The 20775-nt window shown below is 52.4% G+C and overlaps 2 protein-coding genes across 15 annotated transcripts in view; one reads left to right on the plus strand and one right to left on the minus strand.

Moving 5' to 3' along the window:
- Stra6 (stimulated by retinoic acid gene 6) overlaps positions 1–11181 on the plus strand; it is a 90212-nt gene extending 79031 nt beyond the window's left edge. For 7 of the 11 annotated variants that reach the window (XM_006510941.3, XM_017313262.1, XM_006510945.4 and 4 more), the window contains 12 exons: positions 92–214; positions 2638–2705; positions 2890–2969; positions 3175–3236; positions 4639–4801; positions 6357–6432; positions 7255–7388; positions 8338–8455; positions 8540–8641; positions 9056–9219; positions 9622–9777; positions 10330–11181. In XM_006510941.3, the coding sequence (XP_006511004.2) occupies positions 92–214; positions 2638–2705; positions 2890–2969; positions 3175–3236; positions 4639–4801; positions 6357–6432; positions 7255–7388; positions 8338–8455; positions 8540–8641; positions 9056–9219; positions 9622–9777; positions 10330–10499 (1416 nt within the window). In that variant the 3' untranslated portion in view covers positions 10500–11181. The remainder of the gene's footprint in view (positions 1–91; positions 215–2637; positions 2706–2889; positions 2970–3174; positions 3237–4638; positions 4802–6356; positions 6433–7254; positions 7389–8337; positions 8456–8539; positions 8642–9055; positions 9220–9621; positions 9778–10329) is intronic. The other 4 variants (NM_001162475.1, NM_009291.2, NM_001162476.1 and 1 more) reach the window with 1 other exon arrangement.
- A 2241-nt stretch (positions 11182–13422) lies between these two features.
- Positions 13423–16413, minus strand: Islr (immunoglobulin superfamily containing leucine-rich repeat). Of its 4 annotated transcripts, none has more exons than XM_006511204.3 (2): positions 16139–16413; positions 13423–15438 (listed from the first exon to the last, which is right to left on the minus strand). In XM_006511204.3, the coding sequence occupies exon 2, from the start codon at positions 15421–15423 to the stop codon at positions 14113–14115; it is 1311 nt and encodes a 436-aa protein (XP_006511267.1). In that variant the 5' UTR covers positions 15424–15438; positions 16139–16413; the 3' UTR covers positions 13423–14112. The 4 variants fall into 4 exon arrangements, with proteins under 4 accessions (XP_006511267.1, XP_011241052.1, NP_036173.1 ...); XM_011242750.3 differs by lacking the exon at positions 16139–16413 and adding an exon at positions 15604–15735; NM_012043.4 differs by having other exon boundaries at positions 13441–15407; positions 16139–16398.
- Positions 16414–20775: the final 4362 nt, after the last annotated feature.

Raw genomic sequence — 20775 nt, forward strand, 5'->3', positions numbered from 1 at the left:
GTTCCTAGGCTATCCCCAGCACCCTGTGGGGTAGGAATGGATCCTGTAAAGAAGGCAGAAGGCAAGTCTGATTGAGTGTCTGTCTGTCCAGATCTACAAGCACTACTCCTTGCTGGCCTCCCTGCCTCTACTTCTGGGTCTTGGATTCCTGAGCCTTTGGTATCCAGTACAACTTGTGCAGAGTCTCCGTCACCCGACAGGAGCAGGCTCCCAGGTAAAGGTGTGGGCAGGGCTGCCCTGATACCTGTTTCTCATGTCTATGCCTCCTGTAGTTTAATCTCTCTCTCTCTCTCTCTCTCTCTCTCTCTCTCTCTGTATGTATGTGTGTGTGTGTGTGTGTGTGTGTGAGAGAGAGAGAGAGAGAGAGAGAGAGAGCACCCTACCCTGGGTCATAGGACAGCTTTTCGTGAGTTCTTTTCTTTCTCCATCTGGGTCCTGGGGATCAAACTCAGGCTGTCAGACTTGGCAAGAACTTTTGCTCACTGAAAACCTCAGGAAAAAAAATTAGAGTAACTGTTTGTATTGTCCTCTCGGGGTAGAGAGGGCTAAGCCAGGTTCTTGAAAGTCTCCAGGGTACCCAGGCTGTATGCAGAGTGGAGACTCAGCAAAGCAGAACTAAAATCAGGGATTCGGTTCTTTGAAACCCCTGAGGGCTGCAGCGATGAGCTATCCAAGAGTCCTGTGAGTTCTGCAGATGTCGGGCTGGTCCAGAAAGCTCATTCTGAACTGATCTGAAGTGTTGAATGATTTCAGATGCAAGGGACTGTTGGCGGGTGGGCGTGGCTTCCTGGAGGCAGAATTCAGTGAGTCTGACGGACAGAGAGCAGCTGGAGTGGGTGATCAGGCAAAGGAAGGAGCTGACCATAGGGGTGGGGTTGGGCTGTTTATCCCCGTACTTGTGCCCTGGGCAGAGTGAAGCTCATAAGAGATGCTCTACAAGGCAGAGTTTTTATCTGTTAGAAGAGTGCTTGCCTAGCATGCATAAGACCATAGGTTTTTGGTCCTAAGTACCAAGTATAAATTGGGCATCGTGGCTCCCAGAACCTGGGAGGCAGAGGCAGGAGAACCAGAAGTTCAAGGCCAGCCTAGGATATAAAAGATAATGACTTTTCAAAAAGAAAGTATTGTGAATTGTTTGGAGGAGTGGATGCTATAAATGGATGATGCCTCATGACAAAGAGAACATTCTTGAAAAATACTAAGACCTTATCAAGAAGGCTTCTAAGCTTCTCCCACATGTCAGGCGCCGGCTGGATGTTGGGACTTCAGAATCCACTGACTTGGACCTCCTGCAGGTAGTGGCTTGTACCAGCCGGGAGATGGGCACCCCACAAACCCAGTGTCCCATCGAGTCTGTGGCCATAGGATTGAAGGCGCAGAGGTCATGCGGCCTCCTAGGGAGGGGGAGGCCAAGGATGGGGCCCAGATGGGGTGAGCAAGGCCCAGGCCAGAGGGGAAAAGCAAAGGTGAGGACATAAGTGAGCTCCCAGATGCAAACCCAAACAGGCTGAGTGCCTCTGGGTACAAGCATGGGCTTAAACATCACAGCTCCCCTCCCTCCAGCTGACCTAGGGCAGGTAGTTGAGGAGCAGGGCCACCCAAGGTGGTGTTCTCTGGGGTGCATGCTGCTCAGGTCACAGATAGGCAGGCACTGAGCTGGAGCTAAGGAGAAATGAAGGACGTGGGGAGAGAAAGCCTGCAGACTCAGGAGGCTTATCCGGCCCAGGAGACACCCCCCCCCCCCGCTCCCCCCCCCCCTCTGCCTTCTTGGTTTAGCTCCAGATCTGCTATCCACATGTAGCAGGGTCATAAGTGCTCATCACTTGATCTCCTGAGATTTACATTTTCTCTGCAAAGCCTAGGGTCCCCCAGAGGACACAGTAGACCAGTCCCTAGAGATTCCCTCCACCTCCCAGGGTTTCTTCCACCCCACCTCCCCGCCTCCACACTTCCAAGAGAATTAAATCCTTTTGGACATTAGTCAGAAAGATTTAAGCCACAAGGGACTCAGTTAAGCTTTGTGCTGACCTGCTCCTACCCTGGGTCCCCAGGTTGCCCTGGCAACAGGTGACCCTGGCCTGTATTCTCCCACTGATCCAAACAGAAGTTCATCCCACCTTCCCATGGGCCTCTGCAGCTTAAGGCCTGGAATGTAGCTTGGGTAAATGCTATTACCCTGTGATCTTCCTAGAGTAAGCCATAGCAGGAAGGGAGCCTAAGGCATTATGCTCTAGACTGGCACCATCTTGCGCCCTGAGCAGCAGCGAGTCCACAGGGCCCAGGCTTTCCCTTGACCCCAGTCTTGGGTAGAAGAGGACAGAGAGCCAAGATCTGACTAAGGGGAGATTTTGGGAAGAACTTCCCAGCATTTCAGGTTCTGTGATAGGAGTTTAACCCTCTTTATGTGTGGAGGATGTAGCTTTCCAGGCTGTGACCCTTGTCCCCATAGGGCATAGGGCATAGGGCATAGGTCAGCCTCCCCACACTCCACCATCACCGACCTAATCAGGAGGCATTGCAGAAACTGCTTAGTATCCATTCACTCATTCATTCACTTGTTCATCCATTCAGTGTCCTTGGCCAGGGCCCCAGGGACTGCTGGTGGCAAATCTCAGACTGCAACACTTGTCCATACAGGGGCTGCAGACCAGCTACTCCGAGAAGTATCTGAGAACTCTTCTCTGCCCAAAGAAGTTGGATAGCTGGTAAGGTCTGGGCATGCCTCAGCAGGCAGAGAGCTGGGGCTCAGGGAGCAATGTGTGGGAGGGTAAGGCTGGATGAGTGTTGTGGAGGAGGTTCCTCTTGGAGTCATGGTGCTGGCACCCAGTTTGAACGTGGCCTTGAGCAGAGACCTCTCTCGTGAGGCTTAACCTATCCATCTGTCTGCAGCTCCCATCCTGCCTCCAAGCGTAGCCTCCTGTCTCGGGCCTGGGCCTTCTCCCATCATTCCATCTACACTCCACAGCCAGGTATGTGATGCAGTGGAGGCCCAGGGTCAGGGAGAGCCTTTGCCCAGAGAAGCTGGTGGGGAGGGAGAGTCAGCTTGTTCCTCAGAACTCTCATAGGGACAGCTGCCATTCTTGGACAGGGGACGAATTGGCCTGACTTGGAAGGGATGGGACCAAAGGCTGGGTCACATTTTTTTTTTCACATGCCTTCTTCTGGTGACTGTAGGATTCCGCCTGCCCTTGAAGCTGGTGATCTCGGCCACCCTGACAGGAACAGCCACTTACCAGGTGTGTCCTGCAGTTTGCAGTGCTCGTTTTCCCTGAACCCCTGTCCTCAGCCCTCCAAATGTGGGGCAGCCCAGGTCTAAATCAGGTCCCCAGGTGTGCCCCTTATCCAGTCACCTGTTCTGCATCTTGGAAACACTAGCTTCCCCAGTGGGAGGGATGCTGGCCCTTAGCAGGTTTATAGAATGGTTTATAAGTTTCAAAGTCATATAAACATGGACTTAAAGTGTACTTCCATTGTGCACTTCCTGGGTGACCTTAGCCAAATTTACCCACCTTCATGAACCTATTAGCTCATCTGTAAAATAGAAGAAATAAAATCACCTTTCTACATTGGGAGGATTTTGTGACTTGGTGTGTTTGATAAATCACCACCATCTTTAGCACAGGGGCTGTGGCTTAGATGGTAGAGCGTCTGCCTAGGATATGTGGAGCCCTGGGTTAATCCCAGCATCACTTAAACATAAGCCTGTAATCCCAGCACTTAGGAGGTAGAGGCAGGAGGCTCAGAAGTCCAAGGTTGTCCCTAGTGACAAAGTGAGTTTGAAGCTGGTTTGGGCTAGAGGAGATCTTGTCTGAAAAACAAACAAACAAACAAATAAGAAACAAAGTAACAACAACTCAAACTCCTGGGTGGTGTAGGTCTGGTTTATCTTCATTTTACAATCAGGGAAATTGAGGCATAGAGAACCTAACGCAGCCAAGTTCTCTAATATCTTAGAGCAGCCAAAAATTGAACCCGAGAATGTCTAGCTTTGATACTCAGTTGCTTTCTTTACCATGGAAACGTTGGACTCTCTAACACACACCTACCCTGTGTGTGTGTGTGTGTGTGTGTGTGTGTGTGTGTCTGCTGTCTGTCTGTCTGTCTGTCTGTCTGCCAAAGGACAACTCCCAGAGTCATTCCTTAGTTGCCATACACCTTGTATTTGAAGACAGAATCTTTCACTGGCCTAGAGCTTTCCCGGCAGGCTAGGCTGCCTGGTTAGTGTGAGCCCTAGGGACCTGCCTGTCTTTGCCTCCCCAGCGCTAGGATTATAAGCAGGAGCCACCATGCCCAGCTTTTTATATCAGTTCTGGGAAAATGAATTCAGGTTTGCCAAGCACTTTACTGACTGAACTATCAGCCCAGCCCCAAACTGAAAATGCTTATATTCTGAAGCTTATGTGGCCGAGCAGAGCTAAGTAAATAGGTATGGTATAGCCTATCTTTGACCTGTTAGGCTGAAGTCATACATTCGTGTCACGTTCTGTTTGAAGGCAGAAGGACCTGTCCTCAGGGCAGTTCAGCGGCATGTGGCTGCTGCAGCTGGTTAAAAGTCTCCCCTAGCAGACTAGGAAATACTTTTTCAGGATAGTACACACACACCTGGTCCCCTCCATCCTCATAGTGGGGCTTTTCCAGGTGGCCCTGCTGCTGCTGGTGAGCGTGGTGCCTACTGTGCAGAAGGTGAGGGCGGGGATCAACACAGATGTCTCCTACCTGCTGGCTGGCTTTGGGATCGTGCTCTCTGAAGACAGGCAGGAGGTGGTAGAGCTGGTGAAGCATCACCTATGGACTGTGGAAGGTGAGATTGCTTGATGCCCCTTGAAAGCCATAGTGGGGATGGGAGACAGGCTACTGGGTGTGGTTTTAGCCTGCCATGAGCACAAGGGGTGCCTTTTCCTGCTCTGGGTCTCCACTCTTCATCTCAAACGGGGGGCAGTTGAAACTTCCATCTGTGCAGCCTGTGATCCTTATTAACCTTTGTGACACCTTCCTCTCTCCCAGTCCCAGTATCACTGACTAACTTTCTAGCTGTAGTGACAGAGAAGCCCATGGCTGTGTGACTTCGGGGTGGAGAAGGGGGAGAAGACTAGTAGGTGGGATGGGGGCTGGGCTTTATGAGTAATAAATCCCTCTTGGCACAGGCTGCAGCCTGGTAGGACACCTGTTTTCTCTTCCGAATCCTCGTTGGTCTGGACCATCTCCTTCTTCCTGCTTCCTATAAAATGAGCCTCACGCCTGTAAACACTACCATCTGCTCCTTCAGGGTCTGCTATGCCTTATAGCTACCATCCTATCCACCCCCTAGCCTCTCCCAGAAGCTGTGGGAGACACATAGAGCGGGGCTGACCTCAAGTCATACAACGGGGCACAGTAGATAGAATGTAGATCCCTGAAGCCCAAGTTAGGGCTTCCTTCCACTTTGTCACAAAGTCTGAGAGTCATGACTCCTGGAGACATGTTCCATTGGCCTACTGGGCCCTTGCTGAAATGAACGTCCTGGCTTTGGGGGACTAGCATGCAATGGTTGCAGCTTAGGCTGCCAACATTGCAGATGGAGGTGTGGCTGCTTTAAATATTTTTCCTGACACCGTCCTTCTCCCACAGGCCAGGACATGCTGGCAGTGTAAGACAGAGCAGGGAGGGCACAGAGGTGTGAGCTGCCAAGCTCTCCCTGAACAGTTCCTGTGAGGGACCCTGTAGGCTTGCTGTGAGGGTCTAGGGTGAGGCTGGCTGGCATGGGGGTTTGGAGCACATCAGCTGCACCAATATTCTTAGACATATATTTAGAGCTCTCTATTCACCATTACAGGAACTGTGGCCCTAACTGTTGGTCTCTGTGTGAGGTCAGGGTTGTGAGGGAGAGAACAGAGAAGGACCCTACACAGAGGAGCTAGGTAGCAGTTAGCATCTCCTTCATTATGGTAGGTAGTGCGACACAACTCTTTGTGTCCCAAACAAGGCCACTGATACAAGTGCAGATGGATTTATGGCCAGAATCATTCTGGGAAGTGGGCCACAGCAGCATGGCCATCAGAGTAAAGCCTGTGCTTGTCACAAGGCCCCCTTGCAGTCAGCTACATGGGCAGGAATAGAGGAGTTGCAGGCAGACCTCTGATTACAAGGGTCATAGCAATGTAAGCAACAAAACCAAGGTGAAGGACGTGTCTGTGACTCAAAGCTGTCCTTTCCCTTTCTTGGCTATCATATGTTACTGGCAGGATGGAGCCATAGACGATGCCAGGTCAGTGTTGGACCCAAGAACTGGAGCTGGACCCCTCTTAGAATAAGGAACAGGGGTCTGAGGCTCTGGAAGACCCTCTAGCCCCTGCCCTCCCTTGCTCTCTCCCATCCAGCATGCTACATCTCAGCTCTGGTCTTGTCCTGCGCATCAACCTTCCTGCTCCTGATCCGATCCCTGAGGACACACAGGTCAGTTACAGGTCCTGACACTCTGGTACAGAGATAGGGCAGGGATCCAAGTCCTGAGGACTTGAGGGACCCCAATCCAGGAGGAAGGGAGAAGCCACTGTAGGTCAGGCTGCCACAGAATGCATGCCCTGCCCCCAGGTTGGCTGTGTGTGGTGGGAGGAGAAGGTGGGGCTCACTTGCCCCTGGGGACATGGGGACACATCTGGTTGTCCTCAAGTTCTGTGAGTGGTACAGGGAACACCACATTGCTGGAGTTTGCCTGTGAGAAAGGGTCCTGAGAGGGTTGAGAAAGGAGAATCCCGTTCCAGTGGTTGGAGAGGCTGGGGCTGAGGGATGAAGGGTTCCAAAGACAGGTGTGACTTCGTGAATAAGGTCAGAGAAGTAGATAAACAGTTCGTAGAAGATGGAGGGCGAGCAGGTACCATGGAGGGTAGAGGGCCATTGGAGAAGTTGTTCTGAGAAATGATGGGTGTAGAGAACTGGTCTACCTAATCTGGGCACTCGCCAGGCCTCAGCATTCCTACTCAAGGACTTTAGACCACAGAGCTGGCCCTACTTGCCCTGGCATTTGAGGCTCTCTGCTTTGCCTTACTCCCTGGTGACACAGCTGGGTCCCAGTTCTGTTCCCGGTGGTAGTTCAGGTTGTTCTGTCTGGGGTCTTCCAAGACTGCACCTCCTCAGGGCGACCACCCCCAGATTGAGTTAACCACCAGGCTCCTGAAGCCCTGAGGTTCCCTGCTGATGGTCAGGTGCTCACCCTAGGTTACCATTTAGGGCTACTGCATTGTTGTTCCCCAAGGTCACTATTTGTTCTCAACCCAGGGCCAATCTTCAAGCACTACACCGAGGGGCTGCCCTGGATCTGGACCCCCCTCTTCAGAGTATTCATCCCTCTCGCCAAGCCATAGTCAGCTGGATGAGCTTCTGTGCCTACCAGACGGCCTTCAGCTGCCTTGGTGAGCCCACTTGCTTTGTTCCCAGAGCTGGGCCCTGGTGGGAGGTATGGGTACTTGGCGAAGATTTTCCTGGTCTGGGCGGTCAGAGGAACCCACCCATCCTCTTTGCTCTCAGGAAGCTTGCTCTGGATGATGGTTAGGAGCCCCCAGAAAGGGGAACTCTTCAGAGGAAGGTACATCTGGGTAATTGTAGATAGGATGGACACTGGTCTGAATGTAGCACATTTAAGATAGCATGTGGATGCTTCTGTAGGAGAAATCTGGCCATGGTGGGTTGCCTCAAGGTGAAGGGTTCCTTGTTCCTGGGAGATACTAGCAACATGGCCATGTGAGGGTTGCATAGGGGTGCTGCCCTGAGACAATCTGCTCAGATGACCCTCAAGGACTCTTCTAGACTATGCCTCAAGTTCTCCTCTTAGACACCATGTTGTACAGCATACTTGAACTGTGTGTGACCTGGCTCCTCCTGGAAGTCCAAAGGCCAGACCTGGTCCTCAGATTTCCCATTCTCACCCAGAGAGGAGGCAAGGTGTGATGGGGGATGGAGGAAATAGTTAAACTAAAATGTTTGTTCCTCCTCTTGGTCCACCTTAGACCTTCCAAGCCCTTCTGTATATACCATCCCAGGTGACTGTATAGCCCGCTGGTTTCCATTGCCACACTCAGCACCTACAGGTACTAAGCTCTGATTCACAGTCACACACGTGATTATTTACACAGTAATTATGCCCAAAGAACTCAAGATCAAGTGGGAACAATCACATGGGGCTCCTGGAGTCTTAAAAGAGCCCTCAGAGTTAGGGACTACTATCCTTATTTTACAGATGAAGAAACCAAGGCTCAGGCAGTGACATGGAATGGAAGTAGCATAGAAACCCTTGGCTTCCTTGAGTTAACTGGCTCTTGCAGAAACTTTTTTCTGTCCTCTTGTCCCTTCTGCCCCCTGCAGGGCTCCTGGTGCAGCAGGTCATCTTCTTCTTGGGGACCACATCCCTGGCCTTCCTGGTGTTTGTGCCTTTACTGCATGGCAGGAACCTCCTGCTGCTGCGATCCCTGGAATCCACGTGGTGAGTGAGGCAAAGAACAGGGGCTTTGGGACTTTCTGAAGAGCCCACTAACAGCAGCCCTCTCCACATCCTACCCACAAACAGGCCCTTCTGGCTGACTGTGGCCTTAGCTGTAATCCTGCAGAACATAGCAGCCAACTGGATCTTCCTGAGGACTCACCATGGATACCCAGAGCTGACCAACCGGTAAGATGGTCCCTGAGTTTGTGGTACGCTCAGACCCCACACTCTTCTCTCTGTAGATTTTGCCTTCTAAAAATGCCTCCTCCTGAGCTGTCACAGAGTTAATCTTTGTTCAGGAGATTCTGGGGTGCTGAGAACCCACAACCTTGCAAACCAGGGCTTAGAGTATGGTAGATACACACGATACTACTGAGCTGTTAACCCAGCTCTGCCAAGAGTCTTTCTTGCTTTGAAAGAAACAACAAGTGATAGAGGCAGACACCTGAAACTAAACTCTGGTCTCCCTGGGCTGTACAAAAGCACACCCAGTAAGTGTCAGTGGATAACAACAGAGCCTGAGGGCATGGAGGTATGACCCTGGCCTGGCACAAGACGGTGGGGGAGGCCAGCCTCAGCCTTTCTCCTCCCTACCCCCAGGCGCATGCTCTGCGTAGCTACTTTTCTCCTCTTCCCCATCAACATGCTGGTGGGAGCCATAATGGCTGTCTGGCGGGTGCTCATCTCTTCTCTCTACAACACTGTTCACCTCGGCCAGATGGACCTCAGCCTGCTGCCGCAGAGGGCAGCCTCCCTGGATCCAGGTAGGGTCACTAGGCAGGGACTGGGGGACTGAGCTGTCCAAGCAGCTGCTGCACCCTGGCCTCTGCTCCGGTGTGCATGTGCAGGAGGTGTGTGAGCACTGTCAACGCTCTGTGGTGTGAGGCATGTGTGTGCAATGTGTGCACACTGCCAGGGCTTCGCAGGTGTGTGTAGTATGTGTGCACTAAGACGTGCCAGAGCTTCTTGGTGCAGGACAAGCTTGTGCAGCAGGGTAGCTATGGTGTATTCTAAAAAAGGTGCTGGTGCCTGTGCGCTGTGTGCTCCATGCTTTGTTTGATGCCCGTGTGTATACACACACCCTGATTGCCTCTTTCTCTTTCTGCGTACCTCTAGTCTGCCAAGGGCTCCTTATGCTTCAGCCTTCTGTCCCCAACCCATCCTAGGCTACCACACATACCAAAACTTCCTGAGGATTGAGGCCAGCCAGTCACATCCAGGAGTCATAGCCTTCTGTGCCCTGCTCCTCCATGCTCCAAGTCCACAGCCCCGGCCCCCATTGGCCCCTCAGGACAGCCTCAGGCCGGCAGAAGAAGAAGAAGGTACGTCTTTACCCCGCTGCGGATATAGATAGGCTCCCAGTTTCTCAGGAAGGAGTCACAGGAGGTCCCTTCCAAAATAGTGAGGCAGGAAAAGTCTCTTGTCTTCTGTCCTGCAGCTTCCTGTTGACACCCTCCTGCTTGGGTCTCAGGGTATTTTTGTCTTTACCATGGACTTGCACACACATATATCTTATGTGTGCACAGAGGATGGAATGGCCTAGATACTCCTCCCTGTCTTCCTCCAGGAGTGAGGTACCACCTCCTTTGCCCAGGAGGTCTAAAGTAGAGGCTACTAGGCTGGTTCCCACTTCCCTAACTCCCACTTTCTGCTGTCTGTCTGACAGCCTCAGTTCATTGCCCTCATCCCTTCTGCTCTTCTACCAGCAGAGTGACACACTTCTGCAGCCCAGCGTTCTGCTCCAGCTGGGAGCTGGAACCCTGGCTGTGCCTGGGGGTTTTAGATCCCTCTCAGGTCTGTGGCCTGCAGAAGCTTGGCTGGGGTGCAAAGAAGCCCTCCCTCCCTCCCCTTCTCTCTCTCTTCCTCTCTCTCAGGGATGCAGTTGCTACAGACCAAGGACCTGATGGCCAAGGGAGCAGGACACAAAGGCAGCCAGAGCAGGGCCCGCTGGGGTCTGGCCTACACATTGCTCCACAATCCAAGCCTACAGGCCTTCCGGAAGGCAGCCCTTACTAGTGCCAAGGCCAATGGCACCCAGCCCTGAGGGTGAAGAAAACCACATCACCCTGCCTTTATGTGCTGAGGCACATTCCTGTCTCCCATCCTCCCTCCCATTCATGTCTGCAACCCCCTCGCCCCAGCAGCAGCTCTGCCAGCCAGCTGATCCCTGTGGGATCAGGGGACTGGAGTCACTGTGTCTACACCACCAGCTTCTAGAGGAATTTGGTCTATGCTTGTCCACCAGGCTACCAGCTAGGGCTCTAGAGAAAGCAGCTAGTGGTTTCTTTGTCTTGGAACAGGCAGGGTAAGGGTGGGCACATTTAGGCCTCTTCTCCTCACACTGGCCCTGCCATCAGCTTTTGGGGCCTCAGCAAGGCCTCTCTTTCTCCCCGTTGGTGATGAAAGGCCTGAATATCTCCCATCCCAGCTGGCCCCACCTCAGCCCCAGCCCTCCCACCATGAAAGTGGAACCTGTGTGGGCTTCCTCTCTGCCCCAGATCTCTCCTTCCTCTCTCTTCCTTCCACTCCCGCCCCTTCTCTTGCAGCCAAGTCAGACTCCAAGAGGCCCCACTGAGCTGCCCTCTCCAAAAACCAGATTTTTTTTTGTAGTTTTAATGCCATTAGTTGTCATGAAAGAAGTTAGTGTGCTCTCTGTAATAAATGTGCCTCTGAGGAACATTCCTCCTTCCTAGAGGAGGGCTCTAAGAGGAACCATCTACACTGTCCGTAAAGCTAATCTGAGCTCCATGTGGGACAGCTGGGGGTACTTCCAACAACGTGCTGGGCTGGACACTGAGTAAGTGTAGAGAGAATCCCCAGTTTGAGGTGATATGACTAGGGACCCTACAATGCCTGGACAGTGTCGATGTTGGACTTTTGGGTTTTAAAGAACGGACAGGATCTGGGAAGAAGCGGCTGCAGTAATGGCAGAAACTCTAGGGAATGAACCAAGGCTTGGAGAGGAGGCTAATGTCAGGGAACGAACATGCAGGGGCAGCAGAGATACAGACACATTGGGGTCTTGGACGAGACGGAAGATGCATGAATCAGGGGGATGCTCTTGACGTGGTTCACCCTGTTTGGATCAGGGACCCTCAAAATCATGCCTGTTTATTACCAACCATAGGTCAACCACATGCACAGGTCACCAGAGGTGCCTCCTAACCACGATCTGGGCTGCCCAGGGGCCAGAGAAAGCATGTTCTAAGTCCCTCCTTAGCCTATTGCAAAATGCCTTCTATGTGGGCTATCAGCAATCTACACAGTCACAGGAGGACCACTCTGATTCTGCCTCTGCTCTTAACAAGGAGACAGTCACACATCTAGGGCACCTAGGACAGTATGGTAAAAGAAAAGGGCCTGGTTCACTCTGAAGGTGGGAGAAAAATCAAGAAAACTTCCTGGAGGAGGTGATGTAGAAAACTGATTCTATGTGAAGACCAAATGAAGACTAAGAAAAGGTTATACTGGGGGAAGGGCTTGCACAGGGTATGTAAAGACGAAGATGATGCAGCTTCGCAGGCTATGCAAGAAGGCACAGATAGGAGTGGACCACATGTGGGGAGCCAGTCAGAGGATCCATAGCTGGATGGGAAGTTCTTGCTATACTCTATGGACAGTAGGAGCCCCAAAACAAAGGAGTAGCTAGTTCACTTGGGACACAATAGTCCCCATGCTGCTCTGCCACACGTGGTAGGTGCCAGGTGCTAGAATTAAATGCTGCATGGATCTCCAAGATGTCTAGCCGGCTCAGTGGTGAGTGGAGTGGGCATGGATGCTGGACTCCAAGTCAGAACTGTCAAGTCTAAATGGTCAGTCAGTCGGACCTTTATCTACCTTGTCTTTGTGCTTTGGGGAGAAATAGGCTCTCATGTAGCCCAGGCTGGCCTCAAATTTGCTGAGCAGAATAAGAATCTGACTTTCCTGACTATTTCTTGAGTGTCCACCCCCTGAAGCATGCACCACTACTCCAGGGCTGCATGCATGCCAGGCAAGCACTCTGACAACACAGTTACATTCCTGGCCTGCCCTTTGTCATTTGAGTTCTGACACACTTGAAACCCAGAGATGGGCAGTAACTTACCCCAGGGACACAGCATATGGAACCTGGCTCCATCCTGGTGCTTTCTCTCAGACGTGAAGACATTCTTGGCCCTGGCTGGTTGATGCTGACAAGGACTGGACATGAGCTGCAAGTTGGAGGAGCATGAGGGAGAAAGGAGGCCCCACATGTGGACACTACTATGGGAGAGGGGCTGGCCAGCTGCCAAACTCACAGCTGCTACTCAGACTCAATCTCTTGCCTTCAGTCTGCTGAGCTCAGCAGTCCTAGGGCTCTGGAACGAGGCCAGGCCTTCCCCTGAAGGTCTTCACCCCTATGAGCATACATCCAGTCTTTAAAGGTGGGGAGTAGGGAGACCCCTCTGACCTAGCACAGACAAGGAGTTCTGCAGCATCTCTGCTGGCAGAACTATTTACATCCTCGCTGCTATGACTAACCTCCAACTCTCAGTCCTACCTCAGGTATCTGAAGAGAGAGCCTGGGTGCACTGTGTTTTCCTGTCTCCTTCCTCCTGTCTTCAGTTTCTTCCTTGTGTTCTGTCCCCTGCTTCCCCAACCTTCCTTCAGTCTCCTTCCTTCCTCTTGCCCGATCTGGCCCCAACCATATACATCTCTATTCCTGACACTCTTCTTAGGGCTACAGCCCAGGCCTTCCCACCACCTTACAAACCCTTTACAAAATGCAGAAAGCAATGGTTAAGTTTCTGTCTCCCTCATCCCATGGGCTAGTTTGAAGACAGTAAATCTGCAGCTTGGTACATGTTAAGGCTTAGTAATGAGTCTGGGCTCCCCTTCCATGCCACATATGTCCTCTGGTTCTTGTCCTGTGTTGGCACAACTCTCACATATGGCCATCCCACCCTCTGATAAAGAGTCTTTGATCCCAACAGAATTCTAAGCAGATGAAAGCAGAGCATCAGAAATGCTGTTTGTTTATTTATTTATTTATTTATTTATTTATTTTTCTGCTACCCAGACTGGCTAGCCTCTTCAGAGGAGGAGGGGGAGTAAGTGTCTCAAGAGGCAGGCACATGCTGTGGGGCTTGGGGTGAGAGGAGAGAAAGGCCCAGTGAGGGATGATTTCCATATCTCATCAGAGAGCATCTAAAAACAGGAAAGCTTTTAGCCTGCCCAGCCATGGCCCGTGGTACCTCCTTTCCAGATCCTGTACTGGCCACTCCAGACCCCCTTCTAGCCCAGCCCCAGTGCCCACCTGGATGGCCTCCACAAGCTCTTTACCTCCATGGCTAGAACTCTCAAAGTAGGTCAGGTTAAGACATTGTTGTTGCCCTGTTAGCAGGCTGCCCCTGCTAGGAGCACAGGCAATGCTGTTAGCAGCAACTAGCACTAGAGATGATGAGTTTTGGGATATAGTTCTATCCTAGCTGCTAGTTCTGAGCAGATCTGCAAATTGGAGTAATGAGCGGCCTGGATGAGCTTAGAAAAGGTGATAGGAAAATGTGAAGTCCCCAGGCTAACCTCAGGCCTCACCAATTCCAGACCTCGTGGTGTTAAGACGGAACATTGGCAGGAACGTGATCAGGGGGAGTTAGGAAGGCCCTGGAGCTGCTCTAGCCAACCAGGGCAGGGTGTAGTTAGAAGTAGAAAAAGGAGAGAACAAGCAGGCTTTGGCCTAGCAGAAGTATGCCAGAGAACTGCTGCGCAGGCCTCCCGTCTGCTGCTATTGCAGCTTCTGGGGGCCCAGCACGGCTGAGGTAAATGATAACCACGTTGTCTTCCGGTCCGGATGGCTGTACCTCGTTGTCAACCGTATAGCAGCCCTTGCCCTCCACTGCTTTGCCATGGAACTTGTGCCCCACAGCATCCTCTCCCCCCTCACCTGGGGTGGCCAATGCCACATTTACAGAGCTTTCGGCACTGCCTAGCTCATTGGTGGCCAGGCAGCTATAGGTGCCCTCCTCCAGCTTGCCAAAGTCAGGGATAAGCAGGCTGCCATTGGCAAAGGCCTGGAAGCGTGGCTGCCCACTGGTTGCAAGGGCACCAGGCAGGGCACGTCCATCAGTGCCTACATTAGGACTGGCGATCTCCACCGTGCCGCCCGGGGTGTGAATGTGCCAATGGAGCTGGGGGACTGGCTGTCCATCCACGTCACAGTGGAGTGCCAGCACGAAGCCAGGCCGTAGCTCTGCTCCATCTTGGCTGGGCTGGTAGCTTAGTTGCACTGAGGGAGCTGAGCAGGGCAGGGGTGGCAGGCGGCCTAGTGGGATACCCTTCAGGACGTGGGGTGTAGTACAGGCAATGTTGTCCTGTTCTGGAATAGACACCGCTGAGGCCAGGGCCCATGTCTTGAACCACACGATGCCACAGGTGCAGTCGAAAGGGTTGTCATTGATCTGCAAGTGGGACAGCGCGGTGAGCGGTGCGAAGGTGCCCTCGGCCAACGCGTGCAGGCGGTTGTGGTTGAGCTGCAGGGAACGCAGGGCGCTGAGGCTGCTAAAGGCGTCCCGAGGGATGAAGGCTAACTCGTTGCTGTCCATCTTGAGCAGCTGCAGAGCGCTGAGGTTGTGCAGGTCGCTCCAGGCAAACTCAGAGAGGAGGTTGTGGCTGAGGTCCAGACTCTTGAGATGGCTCAGAGGGGCCAGAGCACCAATAGCCACCGAGCGGATCTCATTGTGTGCCAGCCACAGCGACTGCAATAGGGGCACTTCCCTGAAGGCTCCCTCCGGCAGGCCTGGCAGCCTGTTGGCTGACAGGCTCAGTGTGGTCACATTGGCCGGGAAGCCCGGTGGCACACCCTCTAGGTCACGATAGGCACAGTCTGCAATCTGGAAGCCATACTTCTCCCCACAGTCACAGGGCTCTGGACAAGCTCGCACCAGGTTCAGGAGAACAGCCCAACAAAGCAGGCACAGTGCCCGCATGGTACGTCCTACGGGGAAGGGCATGCCACCCGGGTGAGCCTAGGATTCATAGAAAGGAGTTGTCCCTCCTCAGATCCCTGCCCAAACTCTCCCCGTTAGAAGGCCCTGTTCCACATAACCCAGCCAGAATCCAATACCACCTAACCCACCACCCTCACCCCAACAGGAGAAGAAACCGAGGCCCAGAGGAGGGCTGGGACTTGCCAAGGTCGTGTGTGCAGTCAGTCAGGATGAAGACAAGATGGAAGTGGACCCCAGCTTCTCCTTTGCACACAGCTCTTTCTGCCTTGGCCTGTTCCTAGCTGACTTTATGACTTGAAATCTGTTTTCCAGCCACCCCCTTCCCCCCGCACTGCACAGAACCTCCCTTCTGCCCTCCCACATCCTGGCTACAGCTCCTCCCACTAGAGCCCCCCATAGGTATGTTTTGCTTCCCTGGTCCAGACAAGGCCCCTTGTGCAATGCACACACACACCCTCCACCCCTCCCACTCTGTGGCCTGTTCTGTTCAAACTATCCCAGGCAGCTGCCTAAATAAACCAGCTAGGACCTCTCAGCTAAGGCAGGGGGGCCAGAGGCTCAGCTCAAATGCAGCTGGAAATTCTGGGGTTGAGATTGTCCAAGCAGATGCTCTGAGCAGGAGCCTGTTCCAAGTCCCTCAAACCCAGAGGGATGTGCTAAAAACACACCCCTAGCTTCCTCGCTCCCAGCCACGGGGGCCCCTTCTTTCCTGACTTACCTCCAAACTGTTCTTCTGAAGTCAAGCTTAACAGCTTTTAAGATGGAACCAAAGCATCTAAGGACTGGATTGCTCGCAAGTCCACAGGACCAGGACTGCTGGAGGAGGGGTCTGGCTGGTTTGCACACCCGGCTCAGGGTGCACGGGACAGCTCTAAGCAGGGCTGCGGGGGAAGGCTCTGTGCTGCTAGACTCCTTTCAACAAAATGAAACTGAGTTTCAGCAACAGGGACTCTGCTTCATAGCTGACACTAGAAACTGGACAGGGAAAGAGGCCAAATTTGGGGTTGTTCATGTGTTCTCTCTCTCTCTCTCTCTCTCCCTCTCTCTCTCTCTCTCTCTCTCTCCCTCATCTCTGAAGTTCCAACTTCTTAAAGTCACAGCACTATCTGTGTAGGACCCAAGAAAAGATGAGGCCAGAAAGTTGGGTTGTTTTTGTTTTTTTGGCTTTTTTTTTAAATAGGGGAAGGGTGAGAAACTGGATTTCATGGAAAGTGGGAAATTTCTAACCTCGCTTCCAACAAGAAAAAAAAAAAAAAGCAGCCCCTTCTTCCTGCCTGGCTGTGTTGGTGTTTGTGTGTGCTGTTGTGTGTGCACTGTGGGCTTGGTGGTAGTGGGGAGTGGATGGATGTCACTGTGTGTGGATAAGTCTGTATATTAGAGATATGCAGTAGGAGATGTGTGTGTCTGTGTGGGACTGTGTGATGGTGGTTTGTATTTGGACATGAATTAGTCTTTTCGTGAGTATGTATTCCTGTGTGTCTCTCTTAATGTCTGTCTGTCTGTCTGTCTGTCTGTCTGTCTGTCTGTCTCTCTCTCTCTCTCTCTCTGTGTGTGTGTGTGTGTGTGCTGGGGCTTCTTGTTGGAAAACTGTAAGGACCAAAGTGTAGGGAATAGCCACCAAGCTCTAACCCCTGGTCGAGAAGCCAAAGTGTTAAGCTTTTTTTTTTTTTTTTTTAAGTAAATATATCCTGAAGTCTGAGGCTGTTGGGCAGGGAGCTCCCAAGGCAGCAGCCCAGCCCCACACTGAGTGGGCTGTATGTGCAGGCAAGATGACAGAGATGACAGCATGCCTGACAGAGAGCAGAAATCAGCCTTGGCAGAGGTGTCACTGGCTGGGGATTCTGAACACCCTGGCTTGCAGACAAAGAGGTTCCACGGTCCAGGACCCAGCACTCAGAGCAAGGCTTCGGGGCCTCATCTCAGGAACAGTCCCTGTGGCTCAGTCCCCTTGGTGTTGAAGTCCTGTAACATGCTAGACAGTATGGTGAGCGTTGCTACTTCTGGAATCTACCATCCCACACTATGTGAAAGGGGCAGCTACATCCTGTGGGGCGGATGTGAGACCTTTCTCTCAAGCATAAAGGACCATGGGTAGGAATGGATCGAGGAAAAGGTTCAAGTCAAAGGAGCTGGAGGAGAACTGAAAGACACCTCCTAGCATGGACCCCTCTGCCCTCCACAGACTATACCTGTCTGTCTCCCCCCTCCTTGCCCTCGCCCATGCTTCCTCTTCTTGTCTGCTAACCTGATAGACTCTGCTTGCCCTCTCGGTGAAGCCAAGGGGAAGTGGGTATTGTCATCGGTGAGAAGTGTATGAGGAGCCCCACCACGGTTCCTTACCTCCCCTGCTTGTCATGAAGCTGTTGAAGACCCCAGAGTGTTGCTTGCAGACACCAAGTCTGAAGCTAGGGAAGTTATTATAGATTCCTTTAGGTGTGCCCTTCTTGCCTCTCCTGCCCCAGGAAGCCTTTTCTTCTACCTTGCTTACTGTGTGGGAGAGTTTGGATAAGCAGAGCCTGGAGGCTTACACACATTCAGATTCAACAAAGCAGGGGGGATCTGACCCCAGGGTTTGTCAGGGGCAACTCACTTGTGACTAGGGCCTCACTAGGTTTCTCAGAACACAGACACACACACTCACTCACTACACAAAGCCCATACCATCAGCCCTACCTGAAGGGCCCTCCAAGGAGCTCAAAGTCCCCACTCTCCCCTACTTCTCTAAAGTTCACCCAAGGACAGATCAGCCTCAGTCCCTACCCCTTCTGCTGTGACTGTTTCCTTCTGGCACAGATGATACCAACCAAGTGGCGCACACCTTTATTCTTGGCACTTGGGAGGCAGAGGCAGGCAGACCTCTGGGAGCTCCAGATCAGCCTGGTCTACAGAGTTCCAGGACAGCCAGGGCTGTGTAGAGAGATTCTGTCTCAAAAACAAAAACAGAAACTAAAACTAAAAGGAGGAGGAAGAGAAGGGAGAGGAGGAGGAGAAGGAGGAGGAAAAGAAGAAGGAAGGAAGGAAGGAAGGAAGGAAGGAAGGAAGAAGAGAGAGGAGAGGAGAGGAGAGGAGAGGAGAGGAGAGGAGAGGAGAGGAGAGGAGAGGTGAGGTGAGGAGAGGAGAGGAGAGAGAAGAGAGAAGAGAGAAGAGAGAAGAGAGAAGAGAGAAGAGAGAAGAGAGAAGAGAGAAGAGAGAAGAGAGAAGAGAGAAGAGAGAAGAGAGAAGAGAGAAGAGAGAAGAGAGAAGAAGAAAATAAAAACCACCTCATCCTCCAGCCTTCTGAGGTCCCTAAGTCTGGGGTTGGTCTCCTCTCTGTTGATCTCACTGCTTGCCCAGCCTTTCCTTTCCCACTCTTGCTCTGACCTGCAGCCATTTGTTCTTCCATGGCTAGATAGATGCCTTGTCTTATAGGCTGCTGTTGAACCCAGAAGTCCTTTGGTGTATGAATGAGTTGTTGGGTCATCAGGTGCCATAAAGGAGTATTTTAGGGTTCATCTGTTCTCCTCCCTGTGGCCCAAATGAGGACTCTAGGCCAGATGGGAGGAGGGATGTGCCCAAGGAAAGTTCCTTACAATGAGGACATTTCAGGGAAGTTTGTGTTCAATGCCAGGGAGCCAAATTTTTCGTGGATGGGAGGGCCTCACTAGCTGTCCCAGGAACAGCAGGCCTGACCTCCTCATTCCCTACCAGCAAAGCTTTTTTTTTTTTTAAAGATTTATTTATTATTTTATGTAAGTACACTGTAGCTGTCTTCAGAGACACAAGAGGGCATCAAATGTCATTATGGATGGTTGTAAGCCACCATATGGCTGCTGGGGTTTAAACTCAGGACCTTCAGAAGAGCAATCAGTGCTCTTAACCATTGAGCCATCTCTTCAGCCCATCCAGCAAAGCTCTTGATGGCAGCCAATCCCTAGTCCCTAGAATCCCATTTCGGAACATCCCTGGAGGCTGAGGGCAGGAGAAACAAGTGGGGTGTGGCCCACCCAAGCAGAAGAGACTATATGTGTAGTCACAGGTAACTCAGCATCAGCCCAAGTCCAACTAAGGCTGCCAGGGTACAGGGTGCCTCCTCTGCCACCAGGGAGACAATGAAACAAGGGCTAGGTCAGAGCAGGTGCCTCTCTTCCCAATCTCCTCCCAGCCTGGTGCTAGCTCCCTGCCCACCACTGGGGCCATCCTTGCTCAGGTCAGAGTAGGCCCTGGGAGGATACCTGAGACCTTGACTGTCACCCAGAGGCTGGAGACTGGAGAGCCTTTCTCAGATCCTCAAGCCCCCTGAGCGATCTTAGTCTTCGGCAGTCCTCAAAGGAGGGGCACTGAGGAAAGGAAAGAGGAAAAAACAACCCATCTTCTACCAGCCCAGGGTCCTGCTCCCAGGGTTCTCTGACAGCTTGCAGAGTGGTCAGCCCACTGCCCTGCTTTGCCTGCTGGCCTTTCTAAGATCAAAGATCCTCATTGCTACATCTAACAGGTCTAGTAGATGGTGACAGTTGGTCTCTAAGGATGGGCTGGCGCTCACTCCCCACCCCACCCCCACACACACACTCCCCAGCTTTTCCTTCTTTTTCCTTTCTCATTCTGCAGACTCAACCTTCTCTCCTGCTGCCCTCCCCTACCTTCCCTTTCCTCCTATCCCACCACCTCCAACTAAAGCAGCCAGTCCCACACCAACTGCGGCTGCTCAGCCAGAAACCCTCCAGTCCAGGGAGGCCTGTAAGGGGCCACTGCACCATGCCAGGCCACGCCAGCTTTTCCTGGAAGGCAAGAAAAGAAAAACCCCAAACATGGAGGGGTGTGTGTGTGTGTGTGTGTGGCACAGGGGTCAGAGCCTGCAGGGAGAGAAAGATGGGGAGAAACAGAAACCCAAGAAGTAGCAGCCAGTGAACTAGGGCGGGGAGCTGCAGAGTGAGGCATAGGGTATATGTCAGGGGAGTGGGGTGGCGGGAACCCAGGTGGAGAAAGGAAGCCATGAGGAGGCAGGCGTGGAAAGAGATGAAGACAGGGCTAGAGTCTGAAATAGAAGCATTGTGCTGTCACAGTACAAACTTGACTGGCCCAGCAAAGGGCAGAGGTGGCCTCTGACTCACACCAAATGTCCTCCACACAGCTTGGAGGAATCGTTGGGAGGAAGCTGGCTCACTCTCACAGGGATTTGTTCCACTGATGGGTCTCTAGGGTGGAAATATGGAGGTGGAGGGGGGGCGGACGACAGAGCCCTATGTCTATGACACTGTTCATGCTGTCCATGACACATGGGGCTGTGTTTAAGCAGGGCTCTTTCCATTTGGCATATATGTAAAAGATGAGTCCCTGTCTACTTTCTCTGTCTGCTTTCTTAGGTACATATGTGTGAGC

Source organism: Mus musculus, chromosome 9 (assembly GCF_000001635.26).
Source record: "Mus musculus strain C57BL/6J chromosome 9, GRCm38.p6 C57BL/6J".
NCBI classification, from domain to species: domain Eukaryota; kingdom Metazoa; phylum Chordata; class Mammalia; order Rodentia; family Muridae; genus Mus; species Mus musculus.

Bases quoted from the DNA above. Each gene is read 5' to 3' on its own strand.
- Islr (XM_006511204.3), bottom strand. From the start codon at position 15,423: ATGCCCTTCCCCGTAGGACGTACCATGCGGGCACTGTGCCTGCTTTGT.